Source organism: Athene noctua, chromosome 12, assembly GCF_965140245.1.
Source record: "Athene noctua chromosome 12, bAthNoc1.hap1.1, whole genome shotgun sequence".
Lineage (NCBI taxonomy): Eukaryota > Metazoa > Chordata > Aves > Strigiformes > Strigidae > Athene > Athene noctua.
In genome coordinates this window covers 7761344-7780586 of record NC_134048.1, presented here as the reverse complement: position 1 = coordinate 7780586, position 19243 = coordinate 7761344, and the positions used below count along the sequence as shown (strand labels likewise).

The following is a 19243-nucleotide window of genomic DNA, read 5'->3' as shown; positions in this document are numbered from 1 at the left end:
CAACCCTCCGACGGCCATTTCCTACCCGCCCGCTGGGCCTGGAAGCGCCTCGGGAAGGTTTTACCTTCGGGCGTGCGAGGGGTTGGGGGGTCGGCCGGGGTGAGCCTGGCCCTTCCGCAACACTGCAGCGACGTGCGGAACCGCTCCTCCCTCCTCCGCGTCGATGTGTGGGGGCCGGCCCGGGCGCGGTGGCCGAGGGAGGGAGGAGGAGGAGGCTCCCGCTCCCGCGGAGGCCCGGCTCCGCCGCTCCCGCCACTCATTCCCGCCGGGACGCGCGGGCCCCGCCGCCGCCCGTGCCGGCGTGACGTCAGACGCAGGGCGCTGCCCAGGCCCCCCGCCGCCCGGGGGCGCTGCCGCCGCGCTCGAGCCGCCTCACTGCTGCGCCTGCCGCTTCCGGTCGCGCCACTTCCGCTTCCGGCCGCTCGAGGATGGAGGCGCGCGTGGCGCAGTCCGCAGCTCGGCTGGCGCGGCAGGTGCGGGCGGGGCCGGGGCGGGGGAGCGCGGCAGCGCCCGGCCGGGGCCGCCCGCGGTCGGCCATGCTCCACCGCCTCCCTGGCGAGACCCGCTCCCAGGCGGGGCCGGCTCCGTGCAGGCCTCCCCGCCCGGAGACGGAGCGAGGCCTGGCGGCACGGCCCCGAGGCCTGTGTCTGGGGAGGCGGTGAAGGTCCTGGGGCTTTCTGGGGAGCGCCGGTGGCGGGCGGGCCCGCCGGGCAGCCCAGTGCCGCCCCGCGTGGCCCGGGGAGGCCGCCCAGCGTACCGCCGCCGGGAAATCTCGGCCGTGCCTGGAGTCCGAGGCGGGTCTGTGGGCAGAGTCGGGGGCCTCGCCGCGCCTCGGGGGGGCAGGGGGGGCGGAAGGCTGGGCCGGGGCTGAACACCTTCCTCGGCTTCCTTCATTTTCTTTGAGACAAAGAGTAGAGCACTCTCCCGTTCCTGAGACCCTGCGTCACGAGGTCAGGGGGTGTGGTTGTGCTCATGGCACTTTTCGGCGAGGGTGAGGGTTCAAGATGAAGTTCTGCAAAAAACTTCTCGAAAAAAAAAAGCAACAGGGTGCTGTCAGACGCAGTTTTGTGTGTTACCGCCCCAGTGCTTTGTGCTGTTGCTTTAGCGGGCTGCCCGCAGGGGTAACCGTGCAAGGATGGCCCTGCTGCTAGGCCAGGGGATGGGCGGGAGCGTGCCCTGCCCTCGGGAGCGGCAGCGCCGGGCCCGCGGGTCCGGGGCCTGGGGCCGCCAGGGCAGGCCTCTCAGAGGGTCTCTTGGAGGGCAGGTATGCTAATGGCGGTCCTGGCTTCCTCGCACAGGGTTATTGCAACGATAAGGTGCCTTGGGTTGGGAAAGAAGATGGTGACAACCCTTTTTCTTTTCGGTAACTGTAATAATAATTTAAATAATTTAAGCCGGACTGCCGGGCCTATCCAGGCCAATGGCTGATATTGACAGTAGACTAGAGACAGCTTCAGGAAAACTTCAAATCCTACTGGTTAGTTTTTCATATAGTGCCCCAAGATCATGCAACTGAGAGATTTTGGACATTTAACTTGTGGGGTTTTGCCTACCATACACATGTGTTGCTTAAGCAGCTTTTCAGTATGTTTTCCACTAGCCATTCAAATATACAGTAGGTACTGTCATCAAATACTGAGTTAATAAATCTGTCTGTTGAATCTCTTCAACTCCTTTTTGCCTTTGTTTTTGCATTTCTCCTTCGTAGCTGCTAGGAGAGAAAGGGCGTCTCGGGTATTATGGTAAGGTGGTTCTCCCTTTGTCATCACTGCTATCTGGTCTTTAGTCCATAAACAAATCCCAGTCACTCTGAAGCAAAGCAAGAGGGACAGTGTTCATTCAGCTCTTTAACTCCAGGAGGCTGAAGGCAGCTGTGTGGAATTACTGAACCTGAATCTGCCTGTGGCCTCACTCCCAGCCATGTGCTCCCTGGTGCCCATGGAGCCCCTGGTGAGCTGGCCCATGGGAATCCTTAGCTTTGCAGGAGAATAATCCAACAAGGAGCAAAGAGTGTGTGCAGAGTTGCTGCACTGTGCCAGCTCAGCAAAGGCTTGGCAGACTAGTAGCAGAGATGAAACCATGCAGGAGGCAGGAAGGAGGGGAGGGAAGTGATGTGACACCTTTGCCATGCTTTCTCAGGCCATTTTCTCTCTTTTTTTTTTTTTTTTTTTTGTAAATATGATGGAGAAAAGCACTATCACATTAAAGCCTAGAAACAGAAGCTTATGCAAGTTTCATGTTTGTTCAGTGGGGTCTTTGGAAGACATTCTTATGTGCTAAAGGAAAAATGTAAGGATGATTTTGGTCCTATTGAAAAAGCTATAGTTTTCTTGTATTCACAGGTGAGGGGAAGATTTCTAGTACTCAGCTGCCCAAAGAGCCTTTGGAGATGTCAGCATGGCCTCATGTAATTCCCGCAGCTTCTCATGAGGTGGTCATCAGGTATGACCCTTTACTGACAAGTTGTGATATGTTCAGGGCTGTGCAGGTGGATAATCCAGGGGGTGACACTTTATGTCCTGAACAGCAGCTTTTTCCTTCCTTCTCTGTTACGTTTTGTAGATCAGAGTTGTATTGGCGATGCCTCCCTTCCTCACTTGGATGGTACTGTGAGAGGAGTTGTAAGAGGCATTTGTAGTTGAATGTAGTAGTTTGTTTTTCCAAACGAATGTAGAATTTATAATATCCCTTCAATAATATCTAGCATTCATAGATGATTTGCTAGAGAATTAGCTTTATCACAGGTTGCCGTGTTAAGGGGTATTTATAACCTGAGAACATGTAAAGACCTTTCTCTGGGTGAGCTCTGCAACATGGTTATGGGTTTGGGGATCATAGAATCAGTATATCTCAAGTTGGAAGGGACCCATAAGGATCATCAAGTTCAGCTCCCTGCTCCTCACAGGTCTCCCTAAAACTAAACCATATGACTAAGAGCATTGTCCAGATGCACCTAAACATCCGTGACCACGTCCCTGGGGAGCCTGTTCCAGTGACCAACCACCCTCTCAGTGAGGAGCCTTTTCCTGATGTCCAGCCTGATGCAGCCTTGTTCCATTTCCTCGTGTCCTGTTGCTGGTCACCAGAGAGAGGAGGGTGGTGAGTGGCATTCCCGTCCCAACTGGCTGGTGAACCAGGCTGGCCCCGTGTCCAGTTTTGGAGCTGTTAGCTGTACTCAGCTATGTGGCTGTCCCAGCCCAGCTGTTGTGATCTTAACCCCATCGATTCTGGAACTCGGTGTAATCATTGCTGAGTTCAGGCTTTTCTGCTGGGTGGTTTTGAATGAAAAGTTCATTTCAGCATCTGTATTAGCTGTTGATGAGCACAAAAAGGGAGACTTAAATGGCAGCAACTGTGTTGGAGTGGGCAGGTAGACCACTGTGGTGAGACCTTTTGCTTTCAGTTCACACTCAAGTAACGTAAGGGCTGCTACTGAAACTTTATGAAGAAGACAAGCACAAAACATGATACGAAAATGTGACAGTCTGGGCTGATGCGTTGGGCTTGGTCAAATCTGAAGTGGGGCCAGCCTGAGCGCCTCCTGTCTGCAGGTGTCTGTCCTGTGAGTTTGGTGCAGTCATGGGAAAGAAGTAGATGTAGATGAAACGTACTGAACTGTGGCATTGGTTTAGAGGTTTTTTACCTCCTGGCCAAAGCGAAGCAATTAGGATACTAATCATCACCCTGTATTTGTGTGGGAAAAGTTGTCCATGCCAGATGTCTGCCTCAGGGCCAGTGATTCCTGAGGACCCTTGTTCTGGGTTCTGGCCACACACATGGATAAACCTCTTTCCCCGTGCCTTCTTGTAATCTGGGAAAGAAGCTCTAGTAAGATACTGGTCATCTCACCTCCTGCAAGTCTTAACTTGGGTGGCCAGAGGCAGCTGTAATTATGGAAGAAAATCCACATTGAATTTCTGTTCTGAAAAGCTTGCCAGTGCTATAGCTCTGGAAGAATCCTAATGCAGGAGGAATACATGTGAGCTGCTTGTTGGCTTGGATATGTAGTGATTTTCATTTCAAAAGCAGAATGCAAATTTCTGAATCTGTACAATATTTGTTCTCAGTGCAAGACTCTTCTAAGGGTCTGGCTAACTTGTTCTGAAGCTGGTGACTTTGCTAGAGAGAAGGTAATAGTGGCTGGACAGAGAATTTACACATAGTGTGATATTAAGAGTAGATGATATCTTTGTGCTTTTCTTAAAGCACGTTCTAGGGTTGGGGAGGATGATGTCACTGCTCCACTGTTCCTTTAAGTCAGTTTGTAGCAATAACAGTTACTTAAACTTACAGTGAAACAACGCAATGAAATCTCTCTTGCACTATTTTAAACTTGAAGTTGAATCTGAAAATTTTTTAAGTGGGTCTGTAAGTTATATGAAATGCTACCAGGTCAGGCCAGTAAGAAAAGTCAGAAATAAAATAGATTTTCTTTGGTTTTATGGGGGAAGGTATGTATATGTATGTGAGAGAAAAACAGTCTGATTGGAGGAGGGTGGGGGGCTCTGCCTTGGGTTAAAAAAAAGAATTAATAGGCTGCAAAAGGAAAAGCTGCAGTAGACTGAAGTGAGTTATTTTTGAGATACTGGTTTGCTGTTCAGTGATTTTAGCTGGCTAAATGCCAAACCAGAGATTTTGTTGGATAAGGATAAGGACTTTTTTTTTTCTCAAAGTCCTGTTTCTTCACATCTGAATCTGCAGGAAGCATCCTCTTCCTCTGTAGCAGAGGAGACCTTGAGGCAGTGAACGAAGCATGCTGGAAGCTGAAACCCAAATGAAGCATGGACTCAAAAGCACCGATTTTCAACTTGGTCCACAAATAGGTCAATTTTGAGATTATTTTGGCTCATCTTAGGTTTTTTGAGCATCTGCAGTTAGTTATAGTGGTATCTGTGGGAGCTGTTGTTCTGGTGGATGTATAAGACCAGAAGATTTGATGGCCCAATTTTTTACCTTAATTAAATGTTCTGATTGTTTCAAGAGCAATGAAGTAAATGAGCCCTCTTTGATAAGGTTTGGTGTATTTGACTACAATAATAGCCTGATCTGCCTGCTGCTGTGGGAGTTCTGGTAGAGGAGAGCCTGAATGAGTCAGGTGAGGGCCCGGTGAGCGAGGATGCAGAGTGCTCACTGCCTCTTCTAGCTGCCTCTACCACCATAGTGGCATTGAGTCACTTAAATTTTCAGTAGCCTCCAGACTTATATTTGTGAGCCAGGTTTGTGGCGGATGATCACAAAACCTGTTATGGGGGAGGACAAGAGATGGACAAGAGAGTTGAAGTTTCAGCTCTTTGGTTTTTTTAGGGGATAGGGTGAGGAAAACTACTGCTTCTTGCAGCAGCTCCCAACCCGTGGGTAAAGACTGCCTGTTGAAGCATTTGCCTGTGTCCCCCCGGCTACGAAGTCTGGAGGGGCATGGGGAAGTTTGTTTATTTAGAACACAGAGGTCCACCTGAAATTCCTGATTGCTCCTGAATGCCTTATGTCAGTTTTAAGGGAGAAGCCACGTGGGAGGTAGGGAAGGAAAGGTTGTGTGGTGAGGTGGAAGTGAGTGCAGGCTGCAGAAACAGCCCTGTGAATTCCCCTGCAGAGCAGCATGCTGTACTTCTTGGCATTCCTGTGTCCAGTTGGTGTTCGAGCTTACTGGGGCTGTGTGAGTGATTGCGGTTTCATCCTCTGGAAGAGAAACTGTGGCCTATGAGATAGTGAAACTGGCTGAAGGAGGCTTTTGGGAATTTTGGGTCAAATCATTTGACATCTTTATTAGATTAAAAAAGCTGGAGAAAGTACTTATTTTGGGAATATGTTCTATTAGCGTGACCTATTGTCTTTCTTGCACTTGTGTCTTGATATTAGTGAAATTTATTATCCCACTGACTTTTTTTTTTAAGAAAGTTTCAGAATCCCTGTTTTTGACAGAAATAGAAACCACCTTTAAACATTAATTATTTGGAGTTGTTCAATTTACATATGATTGCTGTTAACTTTATGAGGCAAAACTAGAACTGTATCTGAGATCTTGCAGCTCCTCAGCTTCTGTCCCCCCACTCCAGGAATTTCTGTGTGACAATTTAATTTTCTTTTCAGGAAAACGAGATCAAGTTGTTAACTGCAGAAATTGAGCGTCTGAAGAACTTTGGATGCTTGGGAGTCTCCCCAAGTTTGGAAGGGTTGAGAGACGAAAACGCAAAACTTAAATATAGGTTAAATTTCCTTCAGAAGGTAAGGGAATAAAGAATTAATGCTGTAGCATGTGGTTTTTGTCCTCATTAAGACAAGCTAAATAAATGATGTCAGTTTATTACAGCTAGTGATGTGTGACACTGTGCTCACTCTGTATTATGACGCCTTAATTGTTGGTGGCACATCAGATATTTCTTGGTTCCTTAAACAGAAACCTGCTTTATGAAAAATGTCAGTAGATTAATAGGCCCACACCATCAAGTCTTGGCTAGTCATGTATTGGGCAGCCCAGTGAAGTTCTCTATGGGGATCACTGACAAAGATGTGAGAAGTAATGCAGCCCTGCATGCAGGGGAAGTGTTTGTGCTGGAAGGTTCAAAGGGAGAAGCAGCTCTTGAATTACGTGGGTTTTATGTTGTGTATGTTTCTCCTGTGCCTAGAGGTGTCAGCCAAATCTGTGAGCCATGCTTTGCCAGGCAGCCAAGGAAAAAAGTGGGATGTAACGGCTCCTCAGATGTTGTGAATTTAACCTTCTGGATTTTGTTTTTTCAGAGCCTTCAAGAGGAAAGAAGTAAAACAGCAAAAAGCATGATTAATATCAACAGCTGTCTTCAAGAGATCTTTGGAGCTGCTATTCAGGCTGCCTACCCAGATTTAGAAAACCCTCCGCTAGTGGTGACGCCAAGCCAGCAGCCCAAATTTGGGGATTACCAGTGTAACAGTGCCATGGGCATAACACAGGTAAATCTGAGTGATTTTACAAAGAGAAGAAAAAATGGAGATTTTATCTGTTGGAACCTAAGTGATAGACAGCACGGTAAAGCGTTGCAGTATTGGACCTGTTTCAGGCTTCTTCCAGGCCTCAGATGAGAATTCAGTGAGTTTCTAGCAACATTTGAGGGGAAGTATTGACCTTCACAGAGTAGACCTTTAAATCTCTGTTTAAGTGAGTGGTCTGAGAGAGTTATATGTGTGTCACACAGAAAAACTGCTCAGTTCATGGGATCTAAATCAAATCAGGATTTAAGTGCTGCATTGATTTACTAATGATGTGCAATTAACTACCAATTAGTGAGATACATGTTTGGAACCAATATCAGCAAAGCGATAAATCACAATTCCGGACAGTTACAAAACATTGATAAACATTTACAAGTCTCTAAATGCTCTTTGGTAACGCCAGGAAAAATATAATGTCCCCACACGTCTGCACAGTTATGTGCACACCCATCCCCTTCTCGCGGGGCCAGGGGGTTACAGATGCGCGCCCCGTCTCCAGGAGTGTGGGTTCCCTTTGTTGCACACATCTCCTGCAGGTGTGGGCGCTGCAGCTTCCTCCCGCCCAGCAGCACAGGCGGCAGTAGGGGGGCCCAGGCGCTCCCCTCTGCACCCAGAGCTGCCCCCATGGGCACCGACAGTGGCCGCTCACGGCACCTGGTGGTGTGGGTCACTGTTGGGCTGCGCGGAGGCTGCGCTACGCCTGAAGCACCTTCTCACAGTGTCCAACCAGGTGTAGGCTGCTGCTCAGGCACCATCGTTACTGCTCTAGCTGACTCCTTTGTTGCAAAAGTCTCTTGTTAATTCCCTGGTTACAACTGGATTTGTCTGACAATTCCTTTAACCATTTTCAGTTTTGTGACAAACACTCTTTCAGACGGATTTGAACATGCTGTTCCGCACACTTTTTGTGCACATGTTCCTATCTTACTGGCTGTTGTTACCCGAGCATTTGCTGAGGATTGGCTGTGTGGCCATCCCCACATCTGTGGTTGGTGGCATTTATATTTTCTTTTAACTGAGCAAAAGGCAGGAAACATGTTTTTTTTGTTATGGTGGTCTGGTCTTGGAGGTTTTCAGGCAACTGTAAAATTGGTTCCACTTTACAGAACACCTGTTAATTGTGTGCAGAAGAAGTAGTGAGGTTTTTTTAGCCTAACTAGTATCAAAAGTAACTTTAAAAATTGTGACATTTCTGCTTTCTAGAAGATATTTGGCTAAAGAGAACGCAAGCAGAGTAAGAGACACTTCAGGAGTTGCTCAGTGTGCTGGGATTGTGCTGAAGTAAAACCAGGAGGTGTGGGAGAAAGAAGGTAGTGCTTCCTAGCTGAGGTGCTAAAGCGCCCAAACTGTCAATGCACTGATGCCTCTGAATGAATAGATAGACTCTTCGTGCTTACAGAGCTTTCATTTTGCAATCTTAACAGAAGCAACTTTTTTTAAAGTGTTCCGCTGTCAATTCACCTTTATTAATTTATTAGACTGGTAGTTTTGACATTGAACCTGGATCGACATGCATGGAATTGTGCTCACCTAGATTGTCATCTGCAGCCGCTCTGTCTGTTGTCCTGCTGCAGCGGGTTTGGCTCCCAGGCAGCATCGATACGTGCCAGCCAGCAGGCTCGTGGTCTGAAGTGCCAAGGCGGAAACAGCTCGTACAAATACGTGTCATCTTCCCTTGGTCTCGTTAGCATATTGTGACTGGGCTCCAGCCAGAAGAGCACCCTGGGTGACTGCACTGACATGGGCTTTCAGAGCTTTGCCATTTTTTTGACCGCTGCTTTACCCCAATTAAGTTGCAGTTGGGATTCTCGAGCAGTCCCAGCTTCTCAGTGTCAACGTTGTTCGCATAACTCAGTGTCTGAACAGTCTCCTTCAAGCCAGGGTTTCAAGTTCCAGATTGCCAGCTGTACTGGTGAATAAGAGTTTCTAGTACTGGGCTTGGCTACAGAGTTTGTTCCCTGGAAAGGCATGCCATGTAAGCTGGGCCTGAGCCTGGCAATGCTCACACATGCAGCACACTCAGGGCAGATCAGCACAGCAGGGCCAGGGGACGCAGTGCAGTCGTGTCCCTCTGAGAGCAGCAGGTTATGTACTTCTGTTGGCCAAAGTTTTATGCCCTTGACTGCAGTGCATGTCTCCCCATAGAGCCTTGCTCCCCTGGGGTGTCCACTGTGCAGAGCTGGAACACACGGTCACCGTGACTGCCAGGCAGGCAGCACTAGTACGTGCCAGGCAGCAACCTCTCCCTGCAGTGCGCCCATGTGGAAACAGCCTGCACAAATGCATATTGTTTTCCTGGGAGCTCGTTAGCATACTGATGCCTGGGGTTTGAGCCAGGAGCTCTGCTTGCTCCTTAGAGTAACAGGAGTATGGTGACTGTTTCTGGAATGATTCAGGTAACACACCAGTAGTCTGGTATAACATGCCTGTAATCTTGTCTTGCACTTTCAGTGGCATTAAAGGCTACAGAGGTTTTCTTGCTCATTCTAAGACTTTACCATCTTGTAAGGATCCTTTTATGATCAACTGGATGACAGGTTAAACAGGAAGCTGAAACTTAAGAAGTCACATTTTGCAGCAGGCTGCAAGTTAGCAAATACAAGCAGTAGTGAGTGTAAATTCTGAGTTGACCGAGAGGTGCGTGCTCTTTGTGGCCTTGATGGGAGTGAGGTGATAGATTATTTTCAAACACATCACAGTAAGAACAAAAAATCATGTGCTGAGAAACAAACAGTTGTGGTAATTTTATACAGTGTGAATGTAGTGTTTTGCAAAGGGGAGGTTGGGCTTGCTCACAGAGTCCTCATGAAGTGTGCTTTTGTAAGATTTGCTAAAAGTTGTGTGAGAAGATGCTTCGGGAATGGACAGAGAAATTGTGGAATTGGACTAGGTGATCTTTGAAGGTCCCTTCCAACCCAAACCATTCTGATGCTATCATTCACAAACTTGCATTATGATATTTGAGTTCCTCACAGTGGGCCACTTATGTTTGGAGGCCAAAGGAGAGCTACTTTACCAGCAGTTCTTATGATGCTCTTTGAAGAAAATTTGGCAATGTTAAGATTATCTTTGGTTGCTTGAATTGTTGGATTTTATTTATTTATTAAGTTTGAGTCTAAGGTAGAACTGAAGGCCATTTGCTTTGGTTGCTTTTAATTATAAATCATCAGACTTGCTTGTAAACCACACATAACATCTACTGTAGGCACAGTTCAAAACTTCAAATATGAATGCTGGCAGAGCTGTGAGACTGATAAAAAGGATTTTGAAGAAGTGTGCAGAACTGCCCCAACTATGTTGATTTTTAAAGAGTTTGTCCCTTTTACTAGCTTACAGAAATACAAATTTGCCAAACCACTTAACAGGTTTTGAAAAATATCCTAGAAGATTTTCTTCTCATACGGGGACTACCCTTTAATTGCCTTTAGCAGAAGGGAGTGAACATGTTTGGTCTAGTTAGACTTTTGCTATGTAGAGATAGCTGATCTAATCTGTAAAATTTCTTTCTGTATGTCTCTGCGTTATGAAGCTAAAGGATCATGAAGGTCTTTCAATGCCACAGTATCTATACTTTCTGTTTCACTCTGTGGTATGTTTTGGAGGATTGAAATTTACTTTATCTTCTTGTTGTGTTGCAGATACTGCTCAAAACCAAGGAACAGAAGGTTAGCCCAAGAGAAATCGCTGAGAAAATATCAAAAAATATTCCTGCCAATGAATGCATTGAGAAGATTGAAATTGCTGGTCCTGGTAAGATAGTTTTGTGTGACACACTTTGTATGTTTTAAAGCTGATAAGGTGATTTTATACTGGATGGTGATGAGGGAAGGTGAGTTGGGTTCAACTATTTTGTGATTTAAAACTGCAGTTATGGGGTGAATTAGCTGCTTCTGTCTTGGTGAGCTTTGTAGCCCTCAGATTGTTCAGCAGCAGAAAATCTAGCTCTACATCAGAGTTAGCAAGTGCAGCCCTGAGCCCTTTAATTAGCAATTTTTCCTTAAGGGACCAGCTTTTCCTCTTTGAATACTGGTGGTGGGTATCAGGCCACAATCATGAAATCACACCAAAAATTGATACGCCCTTCTTGCTGTTGCTTGCACGGTGAGGAGACCTTGTCCTCTCAGCACTGAGATGCTGGAGTAGCATGGAGGTTATTAATGCTGCATCTCTTTTGTCCCTGTGACCCAGGAAGAAATACAAGGGCTCATATTCCTTAGGGCTTCAGCATAAACACAAAAATCACATGGCACCGTCCTTCAAGTGCTTGGGCAGAAGCTCGTTCATTAGCTCTGTGAAGCAGGAGAAGTAAAACAGTGTCGTCCCACAAGCATGGATTATCCCAGGTGAAACTATATGTTTTAGGATATTAATTTTTTAAAAGAAGACAAAGCAGGATTTGGTGGCAAGATTGTTTATTTTCTCATAAAAATATGTTTTCATAAATTCACCTGAGTGACAGTGTGCCAAAAGGAGTTACATCACTGGACTAGCTTGCAGCATCTATCTTCTGCAGTAAAGGCTATAGTGGTGTAAAACAGACTCCTGTAACTGGGGAACAGAAACCGTCTTTTAGTGATGGCTTTGTTGATCTTTTGCTGAAAAACTTTTTTGTTTTGTCAAGCTAACTTCATATGCTCTTGTCCTTGGTGTGAGGAAATAGAAATCCAGGGGGGAAGGAAACAAAAAGTGGTTTGAGGCACTTGTGCAGCCCCAGCGCTCATTGCTGGTTTTCTCCTCTAAAGGTTTTATCAATGTCCACTTGAGAAAGGATTTTGTGTCAAAGCAGCTGAGCAGTTTGTTGATGAATGGAGTTCAACCGCCAGCTGTTGGCAAAAGGAAAAAGGTACGGCACAAGCATATGGGCATCCTACTCCCACAGAGATGAAATGTGCGGGGCTGCAGGTAGCTTTGGAATGCCCACGGAGTGATCTGTGGAGTAGATGCCCTTGTCAGCTGGGCGTAGAGCACAGCGAGTGGGCTGGGGTGGCACAGCAGGGCGCCTGTACCCAGTGTGCTCTGGTGGGAGGGACAGGGCTCCCTGGGGACAGCGCGCTTCGCCACGGTCAGTCTGGGAGTGCTCCCCGGCGCGCTGCTGGGAGGGTGCAGCAGAGCCCCGGGCTGGAATTCTGCTCTGGAGTCCCCACTGGGCCCTCTGCTGTGTGCTGTCGGCAGCAAAGGGCGTGAGGGTCAGTGCGACAGAGTCTTGTTCACCCCTGCCCCCCAGCACAACCCAGACTGAACACCTGAGGTGTGGTAATGTCTGCTGCCTTTTATTAATTTTTTCCTTGGGTACTGTGTCTAAGGTGGTGGTGGATTTTTCATCCCCTAACATTGCCAAGGAGATGCATGTTGGCCACCTGCGGTCGACCATCATTGGAGAAAGTATGTGCCGACTGTTTGAATTTGCAGGTTATGATGTTTTGAGGTGAGAGTCAATTTTTGGGTGTGGTGGGCTTGTTTGACTAAATTTATGCAATAGCTGTCTCTGCTTTGGTCTGTACTGGTCTTTGTTTATAAGCACATAACAAATAATCCTTTATGTCGAGTAGGATACTAAGCTGAGTGAGTGTAGAAGGGTTAGCGACAAGATGGGCAGCAGCTTCATTGCAGTGAAATTCAAGGGGCTTGCCTGGTTTTGCTTTCTGATATTCTGATATTCTTTTAGAATACATATTTTTTAAATGCATGGATTTTAAAGCTTGTGCTTGAGCAATCATTATTATTGTGCTCTTCAATTTTTTTAAGGTTAAACCATTTAGGAGATTGGGGCACCCAGTTTGGAATGCTTATTGCTCACCTCCAAGACAAATTTCCAGATTACTTAACTGTTTCTCCTCCCATTGGCGATCTCCAAGCTTTTTACAAGGTATTTGTAGCAAATAAGTGTGATATTTATATCAACATCTGAAAAGCAGATTGAGGACCTTTACAAATTGCAGCATAGTTTTGGAGTGACGAAAGAATTGAATCATTAAGATTTTTGCAATGACCTGCCACTGGCTAATGAATTGGAGTACCTGGTGTTGAGTTGTCTGCATGGGGCAGGATCAGCGGACTTCGTAAGCATGCTGCCTCTCTTTGGAGAGCCTGTTACAAATGTTCGCTTGTTTTGGGGGAGAAGGCAGTCCTTTGTCATGTGGTGTGTTTTACCATAGGAATCCAAGAGGAGGTTTGACACAGAGGAGGAATTCAAGAAGCGTGCCTACCAATGTGTGGTGCTGCTGCAGAGCAAAAACCCAGACTTCATTAAAGCATGGGAGCTGATCTGTGACGTGTCGCGGAAAGGTGACTTTGCCAGATTTGGAAATGTGTCTCAGCAGTAGAACGGTGTGGCTTTCCTCACTTTTATGTCTGAGTCCATCCTCTAGTTGTCTTTTAAAAATCACTGCTGTGAGAACCTTAAAGAAAATAGCTTATACAACCAAAGTACTGGGCTGTCTGTGGAGGCTCTCAGCTCTACATTTTGTCTCCTGAGTCTAGTCGAAGTCCTAGTCTGATGGCTTGACAAAGAGATGGAAAATGTCCTTAGAGACTTGCTATGCCCATTGGTAAACGTATGCCACTAATTCCTGTTGTATGCATTTAATGGAAGTATTTTGGTCTGTTTCCCTCCTCAAGAGTTCCAGAAAATCTACAACTGCTTGGACATCACACTCATAGAGAGAGGGGAATCGTTCTACCATGAGATGATGAAAGACATTGTGAAAGAATTTGAAGATAAAGGTGAGACTTTTGGTATTGGAGTACAAAATTCTGCAGCTGTCAGGATGAGCAGGGTAACCTCACTCCTATTCAGTGAGGCTTAGGACTGATATTTGGGAAGTTGTGTGTTCCCCGCCCTCTTTTTCTCAGCCATGTTTCCTGAGTGGATCTTTTGTGGCATTTCCTCCCGGAGAAGCATTAGCGGAATTGATTCTTACATGTATCATTCCACAAAGCTTGGATCTTTCTTGCCAGCACCAGAAGCAGTTTGTTGGTGATATTTGTAGGCAATGGCATGAGGAACTACTGGAATTTTTGTATCTGTAGTAAATAGTCAAGGAGAGACTTCCCAGTCTTGGTGTTGTGATGTATGAGAACTTGGAGAAATCTCTTTGAAGACAGTGGCATTTTTGGATCATGTTGACTTTGAGGCTGGCAGGAAGCCAAATGGTCTCTGGTTTTATGTGTTCCTGTCTGCATTTGGCACTTCTTGATTCTTACCATCTGAAGTGTTCTGACTAGGCTTATCTCTGAAAGATTTTGTGCTAAGTCCTCATTGTATCTCTGCAGAGTTTCTGTTGCCTTTAGTACCATACTTTGTGGTGCTGTTTTTGTGGCTGTAAAGGTGGGTCTGGATGCCAGTGACAGGAGTTTTAAAATCCAATTAGGTCTTTTCTGGTAAGACCAGATCTGTGTAGATCTGCTTCCTTATGCATAGTCTTGAGTTCTGGAAGTGCAGTACAGAATGTGACTTGGTTGTCGACTGAGTTCTCATTTAGATTTTTTTTCATATTTTGAGCCATTAGTTATTTGAAAATGTGAGTGCATGGCCTTTTCTTTTTGGTGGCATCTGGGAAGTGTTTCTGCCTGTGCTGGCCCACAGACCTCCCTGTGCAGTATCACACAGAATGTCTTCCATTGGTTTTCTAGGATTTGTCCAGGTTGATGATGGCCGGAAGATCGTGTTTGTCCCAGGTTTCCCTGTCCCGTTGACGATCATGAAATCAGACGGAGGTTACACATACGACACATCTGACTTAGCTGCTCTTAAACACAGGCTGTGTGAAGAGAAGGCTGATATCCTTATTTATGTTGTTGATAGTGGCCAGGTGAGTGTGCCAACCTCTGCTCTCACTGCAGGTACAGATCATCAGAAAATGTGTTAAATGACGGATGCAATAGTAATGTAGGTAGAATTCTGTGGGGATTTTAGCGTGGTTGGTGTATTTGCTCTTGTCCTTATTGGTGTAATGGTCAATCTAGTTTAGTTGCTGGCAGTCTCCATGAAGAACCTGTGGAACTGATTGATTAGGGAGAGACCCAGTTACCACTGGAGGTGGGTGAAGCCTAAATCTCTATAGATGAGTCTGGACTGAGATTTGTACTGGTTACACTTGGGTCTCTTCTTACCTGAGGAAATGCTAGGTTGTCACTTCCATATCTGAGCAGTGATGGGAATTTGCTAGTTGCTGCTTTTGTAAGCCAGGAAAACTCTGAAAAGATTGAACTTTCTGAGGTGGAATTTGTCTGTGGGGCTGGAAAAATTTTGTCTCATTGTAAAGGAGATAAAGCTGGGAAGAAAACTGTACCTGGAGGAGTGGGTTAAGAACCAGTTGTTGGTATTTGTTCCTTGCAGTCGGTGCATTTACAAACAGTGTTTGCAGCTGGACAGATGATTGGCTGGTATGATCCCAAAGTAACCAGAGTGGCCCATGCTGCATTCGGAGTGGTGCTGGGAGAAGACAAGTAAGTCTTTGGATGTAGTTTTACCTCTATATGTGTTCTGAAGAGGATACTTGAGCGGCTGCTGAAGGCTTGCTCTTGTTTGTTGACAAGTATGTATGTGGCATGAAAAAAAAAAGGGGGGGGGAGGGGGGCACCACAGCCTGTGCTGTTACTTGTAACTGTCACACTGTGTGTCATGGTCCTTGATCCACATAGTCACTGGTGCTGTGGTCAGGGTCCCTCCTGGGCCAGGCTTCTTCTGCCTGGCATTTGGGGAGGGACCCTGGGAATGGCAGGTGAAGTGCAGTGGAAGCTGATGTGAATACTGAGAGGTGGCAGTAGTAAATGCCATTATTTCCATTCTTGTCTGCCTGCCTCATGATGTATGGAATAAAAGTTGGGAAAAGAACCTCTGTGTCCTAGTCTGCAAGCCAGGCCTTGTGTTCCAGAGTTGTTCTTGTGTTTCTATGAAGGTGTGGCTAAACCAGTGTGCTCCAGCAGAGATGTGGCTTTGCTGTAGCTTTTTTACAAAATTAAAGATGACTTGCTAGGCTGGGCAGAGATCTGGCACTGGTATTGTGTCCTGCCTAATGTCTGGAACTAGGACAGTTCTGACTGTTGGAGCCTTCCTGGTCACTCCTCCTGGCACCCCATGGGTGTTCTCTGAGATTCCCATGTTTTGCGGGAGTGTTTTGCCTCTTACGCAGGTGGTCATTCTGGCTGTGTGTTTTCAGGAAGAAGTTTAAAACTCGTTCAGGGGATACAGTGCGTCTTATAGATCTGCTGGAAGAAGGGCTGAAACGAGCCATGGACAAGCTGAGAGACAAGGAACGGGACAAGGTAGTTGTGACAGATTTCTTAACTTTCCTGAGAACTTCCCAGATTTGTTCACAGCCTTATGGTTTCCACATGCTGGATGTGAACTGAGAATATGGACGTTGCCAAAGCGCCCCAGAGATGCCGTGGGTTGTGTACACAGTCACTGTGGAGAGCTGGGCCTGGCAGGGTACCTGGCCTTGCAGGTACCATCGGGTCGCGCTGGTGTGATGGTTGGCAGCAGTGACTCCCCCAGGATGCAGGAGGTGGTGGCAGAACATCAAGTTGCAGCCTTGGCCTGCTGGGCTAGTGGTGACTGCTGGTGATGATTGGGGATGTGCAGGGGATTTGGGCATCAGGCTTCACCCTTTCCTTGGAGGATGTGGCTGAGTTTGCTGGAAGCCCTTTGCCTAATGAGTTTTCTGTCTGTGTTGGATCCTGATGGCCTGGAGAGAACTGGACAGTGTGGGACATGGAATGGAACAGAAGGACCAATCTGTCCAAGCACTGTGTGAGGCAGAGAAATTGGGAAGTGCAGCTCCTTAGTGCTGTAGAGCATAGAGTGAAAGGTCCCTTTTTAAACAGGAACACAAGGAAGCACATTAGAAAACCACCTTGAAAATCTCCCAGGGGTTCATATGAGTCAGACACAAAGTGCTTTGCCTTGCCATGCCAGGGCGCTGTTCCACCAAAGAGGGGTTTTGTGAGTGTTTGGACTGCCCAAAATGCTCTGTAGGATGGCCAAGTGTTTGATATATGTACACAGGGTTTGTAAGGAGCAGGAGCACAGTATGAGTGTCAAACCTGTATGGCCTCGGGGATACAGAAGTCCTGCAGGCCTTCAGGAGTAGAGGGGTCAGCCTTAACTTGGGCACGGCTGCAGTGCCATTTGATTGCAGGAGAAGTGAGGGGCAGATATGGGGTTTTCTGGTGTCTCGAGGTGGAAAAATGGGTGTGAGCCTTTCACCTACCACGTGGGTAAAATCCCCTCAGCAGCCTGGGCTTTCCTCTTGAGCTGTGCTGAGTGGCCAGGGCTGCGTGCTGTGGTTGGTGATGCCAGTGTAGCATTCTTCCTCTTGACTGTTAACTGTTTTGAATTGCAACAGGTCCTCACAGCAGAAGAGCTGAAAGCTGCCCAGACATCAGTCGCTTTTGGATGTATTAAATATGCAGATCTCTCCCACAACCGCCTAAATGATTATGTGTTCTCCTTTGACAAGATGCTGGATGACCGAGGGAACACAGCTGCGTATTTGCTGTACGCCTTCACACGGATCAGGTAGGCTGAGTGCGCAGGGAGCTGCTTGTAGCTGGTCTCTGATGCTCTCTGCATCTTTATCGCAAAGGGAGATGCGAGGAAGGGGGTGACTTAGTTGCATCAGCGTTGTTAGGGGTGGTTGGTTAAGACAAGCCAGCCACACTGGTATGTGCCATAGGCAAGATTTTATTTGCCATTGGAAATAGTGTCCTCTGAAGTGGGGCTCCTCTGTGCGACACACATCCCAGGCTTTTAGCCAGCAGGGAGGGAACTGTGGGAGTTTCTGGTAATTCCGTTAGAGGATTGATGTGGTGGAGAGGGGTGAGCCTGTGTTCCAGCAGCTGCTCACCCCCGCTGTTGCTGTACCCCACGCAGCCCTGAGCCCTGGTTTGCTTGTCAACATCGGCTGTCCTTGCCAGCACCTGTGCCCAGCACATCCCTCCCCGCTCCACTGCAGCACCTGCTAGATCACCCCAGATCCTTCCCATGGCTAATTGCTCTCTTCTGCCCTGGTAACAAGATCTGGGCAAGCGAAGAGATCAGCAGGTAGCCAGTGCTAGCCTCGAGACAGGCCCAGTGGGTGACCAGCTGCAGGCTGGCCCTGGGGCAGGGCGAGCCATGGGACCCTCACGACTGTGTCGGATCGTTTCAGGGCCATTGCTCGCCTGGCCAGTATTGATGAGCAGATGCTGCGGAAGGCAGCCAGGGAGGAGGTGCTCATCCTTGACCATGAGAAGGAGTGGAAACTGGGCAAATGCATCCTGAGGTTCCCTGAGATCCTGCAGAAGATCCTGGATGACTTGTTATTGCACACTCTCTGTGACTACCTTTATGAGCTGGCCACCACATTCACCGAGTTCTACGACAACTGCTACTGCGTTGAGAAGGACAGGCAGAGTGGTGAGTGTTGGCCATGGGGTGTTGTAGATGCCATTGTCACATACCACAGTACAGGCAATCTGTGAGGTGTTTCCCGGTGCTGGGAAGGCTGTCGTCACCTTACTTGCTGCTGCAGAACCAGTGATGTCCATCTGGGAGGACTGAAGGTGGCTGGCACAGCCTGTGTGGCCATCTGCCTGTGAAGCAGGAGGGTTGAGCCGCGAGTTGTGAGCAGCCAGGCACCTGGAAAGAGGGCTGGCCAGTCTGACTGGCCTGGGGAGAACTGGAAGGGGCTCCTCATGCCCAGCCCTGGGGCCAGACTGTGGGTGGGGCTTCCCCTGGGGAAGGGAAGGTGGTGTTAGTTGTTCTGAGTAGCTGCCTCAGCTCCTGTGTTGGTGTTTTGCAGGCCAGATCGTGAAGGTGAACATGTGGAGGCTGCTGCTGTGCGAAGCCACTGCCACCGTCATGGCCAAAGGGTTCGACATCCTGGGCATCAAGCCTGTGCAGAGGATGTAGCCGTGCCCTGTAGGGTGACAATAAAGGGACTAAACAGCTGGAGGCATCTGTGTCTGTTGGGGTGGGGTTGTGGTAAGGGAGGATGCTCAAGGGGAGCAGCACTCCCTGAGGAGAGAAAGGGAGGAAGGAGTAAAAGGCAAGGAGAAAGTAAGGGAAGAAGGAAGGAAGGGAGGCAGGGAGGGAGGAAGGAATAAAAGGAAAGGAGAGAACAGGAGTATGGTTTCAGAAGCTGCAGGTACAGAGGCAGACAAGGGGAGCTGTGGGCACAGCTCAGAGCAATTCTCTGCAGGAACCAAACCCCACAGGCCCATGCCTGGGGCAGCTGTGCTTCAGCCTGCAGAGTTTAAGGACTGAGAACTCAGAGCCACCCTTACTCTGATGACT

The 19243-nt window shown here is 47.8% G+C and overlaps 1 protein-coding gene across 4 annotated transcripts; it reads left to right on the top strand.

Annotated features, from left to right (window-relative positions):
* The first annotated feature begins 405 nt into the window (after positions 1-405).
* On the top strand, positions 406-18922 carry RARS1 (arginyl-tRNA synthetase 1). Of its 4 annotated transcripts, none has more exons than XM_074915863.1 (17): positions 417-473; positions 2343-2442; positions 4702-4823; positions 6088-6222; positions 6736-6924; positions 10602-10713; positions 11706-11806; positions 12267-12388; positions 12709-12829; positions 13119-13248; positions 13582-13686; positions 14596-14774; positions 15302-15411; positions 16125-16230; positions 17313-17485; positions 18117-18364; positions 18750-18922. In XM_074915863.1, exons 5-17 carry the CDS (start codon positions 6772-6774, stop codon positions 18857-18859), a joined length of 1770 nt encoding a protein of 589 aa, XP_074771964.1. In that variant the 5' UTR covers positions 417-473; positions 2343-2442; positions 4702-4823; positions 6088-6222; positions 6736-6771; the 3' UTR covers positions 18860-18922. The 4 variants fall into 4 exon arrangements, with proteins under 4 accessions (XP_074771960.1, XP_074771964.1, XP_074771962.1 ...); XM_074915861.1 differs by lacking the exon at positions 4702-4823 and adding an exon at positions 2906-3099; XM_074915860.1 differs by lacking the exon at positions 4702-4823.
* The last annotated feature ends 321 nt before the right edge of the window (positions 18923-19243 follow it).